This window comes from Sander lucioperca, chromosome 14, assembly GCF_008315115.2.
Source record: "Sander lucioperca isolate FBNREF2018 chromosome 14, SLUC_FBN_1.2, whole genome shotgun sequence".
NCBI lineage: Eukaryota > Metazoa > Chordata > Actinopteri > Perciformes > Percidae > Sander > Sander lucioperca.
This window is the reverse complement of record NC_050186.1, coordinates 14,285,552-14,293,401: the sequence shown is the minus strand read 5'-3', so window position 1 is coordinate 14,293,401 and position 7,850 is coordinate 14,285,552. Positions and strand designations below refer to the sequence as shown.

Here is a 7,850-nt window from a genome sequence, read left to right as displayed (position 1 = left end):
TCCTGGGTCAGAGACGGAGTGCCTCCAGGTCTGTCTGCCATGGATGCAGATTTGCTGAAAACCTTTTTTTTCTTCTTCTTTTAACTAACAGTCTGTGTCTCTGTGGCTGCTGCAGGTTTCGGTAAGGAGCTGTTTGAGTCAGACCTTGACAGGATAATGGAGCATGTTGAGATGGCCATGGACATGGTCCCTGTGCTGAAGGAAGCCGACATCATCAACATTGTGTCTGGACCAATCACCTACACCCCCGACCTGCTGCCCATGGTCGGACCACACCAAGGAGTTCGCAACTACTGGACTGCAATTGGCTTCGGGTACGTGTTCGGGAGATTGGTTAGCATCTTAGTAGATAGTTCCAAGAGGGCTGATTTAATAATGCTCAACACTTTGGACTAGGGCTGAACGATTTGGGGAAAAAAATCGAATTGCGATTTATGTGCCAGATATTGTGATTACGATTTGATTTGCAATTATAAAAAAAAAAAAAAAGTTTAGCTAAGGTTCAATATTCACTGTGTAACAGATAAAACATGTCATGGAGCATTATAACACGAGACACCATCAAAACTGCTCTATTCTAATGCAGGGATGACAACATAGATTAGAATTGCCATAAATACTTGTTTTTCTTTTAATAAGCATGGAACATTGAACAGTCAAACACAGAACATTTATCACAAAAGCTAAAGTTATAATAATAAAAAAAAAAATAATTGAATTAGAAAATATCAGTACTTTCCTGTAAATTTCTTATATAGTTCAATAGCAGCATCTACATATTGCACCTTCTACAATCATATTAAATAAAGTAACTAATAATAGGACATCTCTTCAAACAATCTGTGATATGTAACATTATTCCAGCATTTATCTTAAAAAATAATAAAAAGAGGAATAAAAAATGTTAAACCAAATGTTACACCACACATTCAACTAAATATTCACATTCGATTAATTACAGTCTTCACGATAAGCTAATCGCATTCTTTAAAATTGCAATTGCGATTTTAAAACGATCAATTCAGCCCTACTTTGGACTATTTTCAGGTATGGGGTCATCCATGCTGGAGGTATAGGAAAGTTCCTGAGTGACTGGATCCGGACTGGAGAACCTCCTTACGACCTGATTGAATGCGACCCCAACCGCTACAGCAAATGGGCAGACGTGCCTTTCATGTGCGCCAAAGCTCGAGAATCCTATGGCTTCAACAACGTGGGTAAGAAGAATACAAGACGATCGCACATTCTTCGGACGCAACCTTCTCTTTTTACTGTCACTAAAACTTTTTGACGGTCTCTTGTTCCGTCTCTCCAGTTGGTTACCCGAAAGAGGAGCGCTTCGCCGGGCGACCAACCTACCGAACAAGCGGCGTTTACGAGCTGCTGAAGGACAAAGCATCCATGGGCTTTCACGCTGGCTGGGAACAACCTCACTGGTTCTACAAACCTGGAGATGACATTGGATACAAGTAAGGCATCCAGTTTGCAGGGCTGATATAAAACATTACGTTAATATGCATTCTTTATAAATCTCTAATAATATCTTTGTTGTTTTGATTGGTAAGATGCGTACAATAACTATCTTAGAACTGAACAATAGCCGATATTTCAAGAAGTAAACACTTGAACAAAATGTTTCCCAACTGTTGTTTCAGCTTTTGTTTCACGACTGCCTTTTAATTAAATTGCTAACTGCTGTTGCAACCGTTTAATTAACCAGCAATCACACATTCCCGCACCAGAGCCACACCACACCACCTCCCAGTTTCCTGTTTTACAATACCCTCTCATCATTGTGGGGACAAAAGGAGAATATAGTGACGCCTCTTGAGTATTCAGCAATGCATAAAGAGAGTCACTCTGATAGTTTCGGCTGGAGATGCATAGCTGCCAGAATAAATGTTTTAAGGACACAGTGTTCTTGGCACAGAGCACAAAACACATGTTCCCATATAGACAGAGAAGAGCTCACCACATATCGTCCAACACTAAGCTGCAGCACAAGAGAACCATTTAGTTATTTAGAAACCACGCTGGGAAAGAACAGGACAGCTGCAAACATCCAACTACACATGCAGATAACTGTCAATCACTGCATTTGACACACCTTTACCATCTCTGAATATGTGCCGTGACATATTTTAAAAACCACGCCATCACAGATTTCTTGCGGAAATCCGGGCAAGTGTTTGGAATCTTGCCACAACTGTGAGTGTAAAAACCATTTGGCCAGTGGCTGCATACTTGGCGTTTGTCTTTGTACAAATGTTAAAGCCGCAGTCATAATCTTGCTATGCAGCTTTCTTATTTTACTATATTGTAATTTTAGGCACACTTTTGGCATGACTTTTAGGGATGCCAGTGTCGGTTGGTTGATCCACCACTTTGGTCCAGACTTAGATATCTTAACAACTATTGGATGCATTGCCATGCAATTTTGTACAGACATCCATCCATGACTTTTCATCTATCATGAGGTCAAAATGATAATGTGTCCACTATGGTTTATTTGGTTTGTGTCCAAATCCCTACAAAACTAATGACATTCCCATCAGCCTCAGCTGTACTTATTTGCTGCTAATTACCGAATGTTAGCATGCTAACAAGCTAAACTAAGATGGTGAACAAGATAAACATATTACCTGCTAAACATAAAGCATGCTAGCATTGTGATTGTGATCATATTAGCATGCTGATGTTAGCGTTTAGCTCATGCCAAAGTGCCATCTCACAGAGCTGCTAGTATGACTGTTGATTCTTAGGGCCCTATCTTGCACCCGGTGCAGCGCAGCGCAAAGCCCGACGCAAGTGTCTTTGCTAGTTTAAGACCGACGCAGTTGGTTGGCAGTAGTTTAAATAGCAAATGCACCTGCGCCCATCTTTGTGCCCATGGGCGTGCTGGTCTTACAGGGAGGTGTGTTCAGGTGAATTATTGGCGTATTGCTATCTTGAGGCAGCGGGAAGTGATCGTGCCATTGACCAACAAAAACCTGATCTAAAGTCAATAGCGCAGCATTTCATTGTTATTTTAACAGCAAATTAGTAAAATGCGCCTAAGCTTATGCATAGCGCACGCACACTATGCTTGTTACACACACACAGGGAAGGGCAGCAGCACACACACATGCAGAAGATTACAAATAAAAATATTACGGTGCAAATCCGCCATCATAATAGCAATGCGCCAAGGTACAAACGTGCCTGGCTTTTAAAGGGAATGGGAGATGACTCTCTGATTGGGTTATTGCATGTTACGCCCAAAAAACACCTATGAATTAATGAAGACACTAAGTACAACCCTTTTGAACCATGCGCCCGGCACACAGACCCATTTTTCCGCCGTCAAACTAGCAAAAGTGGATTTGGACACACCCTAAACCGTGCTTAGATCATTAAAATAGGGCTCTTAGTCTTCATAGACTTTAGTTCATTTATTATACTTCCACATCAGTTTTTCATTATGCAATGGAGCCAAAAGAAACAGCCAGTAAAAAAACAATTTGGGGTTTTCATTAAAGATATAAAGCGTTCATTGTTTTTGTGTTGTGCTTAGGCCCAGTTTCCGACGCACCAACTGGTTCGGACCAGTCGGCAGAGAATGCAAGCTGGTGATGGAGAAGGTGGGAGTGATCGACTTGACGCCTTTTGCCAAGTTCATAGTGAAGGGGACGGACTCTCACAAGCTGCTGGACCGCCTGTTTGCCAACACCATGCCCAAGGTAGAGCGCATGTATATCTTCATTAACACCAGTGTGAGTTGTTTAAAGCATATGCCTCTCTTTTCTGACTCATTATCTATTTGACCTGTGTGTCTTCAGGTGGGCCTGACTAATATCAGCCACATGTTGACACCCACTGGGAGAGTCTTTGCTGAGGTCACCATTACCCAGGTGGCACCAGGAGAGTTCTTACTCATCACAGGCTCGGGATCAGAGGGACATGATCTCAGGTGAAACTGTTTACACACGATCTCACTCAAGTTAATCAGGCTAGCCTTAGCTAACTTCATAATAGGCTTCCCATTTAAATGTTCCTAAATAAACAATATCCTTAGTGCTACTGAACATAGAAACACAAGACTTTTCCTTATGATGTAACAATACTATAGGTTTATATTATGGCCAGTTTTAATTATTTCTACTTTCTTACTGAGAAATCATGTTTTGTCTGTAATTTTGGCATGGTGAGGGGTTTAAATACCCATGAGCATCGGCCAACATTGCCATGGAGAAGTGGCCAGTCAGAGGCGAATGAGAGTGGTTCGCTTCATCTTGGCAGTAGTGAACAATGTTTAGTCTTTGCCTGCCGTTAGCGGTGCATGTTACAGAATTTTAATAGCTGTGATTGGATATTTCTTGCTGAAATGCACCTCAGGAGTCGTAGTTATAATCCTAGAACCAGATATTTTCTAACACAGTTGTTCATCTTTTGTACTGGTGATTCAACTGGGAGAATTTCATGTCCTTCCAAGCTGTAGAAGTACTCCAACTGTCAGTCACCTAACATTGTCTATAGAGAAATCTAATGGGACTAATATACAAGTTGAAAATGGCTCCTTCCATTTTGCAACTCTATGTATTGTGGTCATTGTAGTTTTAGTACTCGAAAGCATAGCTACACTCTAAGAAATGTCAGTTTTGATGCAGTATTTTCATGCATCTTCGCAAAGAGAGACAATGAACCAGGGAGACACACACACACACACACACACACACACACACACACACACAGAAGTAGACAAACTTCAATTTTCATTGTGCAAAGAACAGTGAGTGCATGATGTTAGTTCTCAGCCACTCACAATCTGGCCAGAGTTGATTCTTAAACTGTGCTGAAAAAAACCCCTCTCACAGTCTGTTTTATACGACAGAAACCTAAAACCTTAGGTAAGCAGCTGTTAACACAACTCCCCTCCATTTGCTCCAATCGGGAGGCAGTACATTAAAATATTTACTCTAACTAACCCTATCTCAGCCTGAGGGAGGCAGGGACAGTTTCATACTATGTAGCGACCTCTGTTGGTGATGGCACCAGACTATACTATAGATGAATGAGGTTCAACAAGGTCACATCACCCTGTGAAACTCATCACACGTAGCTGAGATGTGGCAATATGTGAAATATTTAGTGTGGTAAAGACATTATGCTATTAAGTTAGGTTAACATCCAGTGTTACTCACCAAAATGCATTGTGTATATCCTTGAGGTTTAACAAACATATCAAGTACTTCATTCCTGACAAAGCATTGGCAAAGCAGAAGTATTTTAAATCCTGTTTTGTTTAATAACTTGCAGTCTTTTTTCTTTCCTGCCTTTGTTGGGACATTGCTGTATATCTTGGCAAACAATTGCTACCTAAATGGGTACCCACTTATTTGAAAAATAGATTGAGGTTTAAAACTCCACAGGGAGCCTTTAACTCTGTATAATGCATAATAATCATATAATCAATGAGTCAAATGTACAACATGCAGAAAAGCTTTCATAATACAATTTTAGAATCTCCTTTCTGGCTGCTCAAAGTTTTCTCTGTGGATTTGAACTGGACTCAGGTGGATAGAGGCAGAAGCTGCAGACGGTGGATATGATGTCGACATCAGCAACGTAACAGACGATATTGGCGTGCTGGGCATTGCAGGACCAAACTCCCGCAAAGTTCTCCAGAAGCTGACAGATGAGGATTTGAGTGATGGCGGATTCAAATTTCTCCACTGCAAGTCCATCCAGTTGGCCGGCATTCCCGTCCGGGCCATCAGGATCTCCTACACAGGTACTGCACACTTTGTGAAGTTCAACTGTGTTTGCTTCAACATGTTATTTTGTCAAACAGAGTTAAGTCCTTTGGTCTTTTTAAAAGAGCAGAGGAGCACAACAGTTTCACTTGACTCTAGTTTCTAGCCTTGAGTGTGTTTTAACATACTGTTTGGTGACACTGTATATGCGTGTGTGTTTAGGTGAGCTTGGTTGGGAGCTGTACATCGAGCAGAAGAACATGGCAGCTGTGTACAAGGCCATGATGGAAGCAGGAAAAGACGAAGGCATCGACAATTTCGGCACCTACGCCATGTCCTCCCTCAGGCTGGAAAAAGGCTTCAGAGGCTGGGGAGCTGAGGTACACACACACACACACACACACACACTCATTCAGAGAATATAGTTTGTCACAACTTGTCCTTTTCACATTTTCATTATTGTTCAGATTAAACCAACGAGATATAACGTGTTAATCAGTGAGCTTTAGAGGTGCTGGGAGACAAATTTTGTTACCTTTGGACAGGCAAGCTGTTTTCTCCTGTTTCAAATCTTTATGCTAAGCTAAGCTAACCAGCTGTTGCCTGTAGCTTTATATTTATCGTATAGACACGAGAGTGGTATTGATCTTCTCATCTAACTCCTGGCAAGAAAATGAATAGTTCAGAACTATTCCTTTAAGTAGCACAGCTTATGACTTTTGACTAACTGTATGTTGATCTTGACAGATGAACTGTGATACCAATCCATTGGAGGCTGGACTGGATTATTTCATCAAACTGAACAAGGTAACCATCCATGTCATTTTTAGTTGTGCATTTTTAACTGATTTAAATTTGTTTCTTTATTTCTTCTATAACCAGCAATAAGTTCTGAAAAACACTGCTTGATTCTGTTTGTCTAGCCCGCTGACTTTATTGGTAAAGCAGCCCTTCAGGAGATCAAAGTGAAGGGCCTGAAGAGGAAGCTTTCCTACATCACCCTGGCCACGGATGATATCGACCCCGAAGGCAACGAGACCATCTGGCACAACGGCAAGGTTAGCAACAGCGGAGGTTGTCTAGTGTTTCTGTATTCTTTAGTTATTTTGTGGATATTCTCACACGAGCTGGCGTCTCTTCTCCTCAGGTGGTCGGCAACACGACATCCGGAGCCTACAGCTACAGCTCCCAGCAGAGCCTGGCGTTCGCCTACCTGCCTCTGGAGCTGTGCTCGGTGGGCCAGAAAGTGGAGGTGGAGCTGCTGGGGAGGAAATACCCCGCCATGGTCATCCAGGAGCCCTTAGTCCTCACCGAGCCCACACGGACCCGGCTGCAGAAGAAAGCAAAGGGAAAACCATAAGCGCAACATTTTCTTACTGTTTGTAGGGAAAGAGTCAAATCACTTCAAAACGTCCTCGGCCTGTTTTGTCTCTCACAAGGGGGGAGTTCAGCATGTGAGAGTGTGTAACGCATCGTATGAATGTGTTTTTGAGGGGTTAATAACGTGTACAGAGTCGAACGTTCTCTGGGATCTGTTTTCATGCGAATCGAATGTGTCTCTAGCTTTTAACAAGCTACCGCAAAACCGCTGGTTACCTGCTAACGCTAGCTTTCGGGGCACTTGGTAAATCACTATTTTATACCACTAACAAGACTCAAAATAGCACCACACTTCAACAGTAGCATAATGGGCCGTGCAACCAGTAACCATTAACATAGCTCAAACACAGCGTTCGTGGTTCGACTGCTCATGACTGTTTTCTAAGATGGCGCCCGAATGTAAACGCTACTGTCTTTATAATCTATCTTTTTAATAAACTGTCTGTACACTTACAAAGTTCTCAATGCTTCGGTTTGCATATAGGGACCCTCATTATGCTACCGTTGAAGTGTGGTGCTATTTTGAGCTTTGTTAATGGTATAAAATAGTGATTTACCAAGTGCCCCAAAAGCTAGCGTTAGCAGGTAACCAGCGGTTTTGCGGTAGCTTGTTAAAAGCTAGAGACGCATTTGATTAGCATGAAAACCTGTCCCATTTTGCGCTAGAACTGTCCTTTAATGTTCTTGCACCACACAATGTCTTACAGTGCTGAAAGAGTAATTGAAGTTTTGTAATTG

General features: G+C 41.9%; 1 protein-coding gene across 1 annotated transcript in view; it reads left to right on the top strand.

The window, feature by feature from the left end:
• The window catches only part of dmgdh (dimethylglycine dehydrogenase), an 18,613-nt gene extending 11,288 nt beyond the window's left edge, over nt 1–7,325 (top strand). Inside the window, exons 6-16 of the mRNA XM_031317512.2 lie at nt 1–28; nt 116–314; nt 1,048–1,217; nt 1,316–1,469; nt 3,554–3,719; nt 3,819–3,949; nt 5,553–5,770; nt 5,955–6,112; nt 6,480–6,539; nt 6,656–6,790; nt 6,880–7,325. The exon at nt 1–28 is cut by the window's left edge and continues 221 nt beyond it. Coding sequence (XP_031173372.2) covers nt 1–28; nt 116–314; nt 1,048–1,217; nt 1,316–1,469; nt 3,554–3,719; nt 3,819–3,949; nt 5,553–5,770; nt 5,955–6,112; nt 6,480–6,539; nt 6,656–6,790; nt 6,880–7,092 — 1,632 coding nt within the window. The 3' untranslated portion in view covers nt 7,093–7,325. The remainder of the gene's footprint in view (nt 29–115; nt 315–1,047; nt 1,218–1,315; nt 1,470–3,553; nt 3,720–3,818; nt 3,950–5,552; nt 5,771–5,954; nt 6,113–6,479; nt 6,540–6,655; nt 6,791–6,879) is intronic.
• Nucleotides 7,326–7,850: the final 525 nt, after the last annotated feature.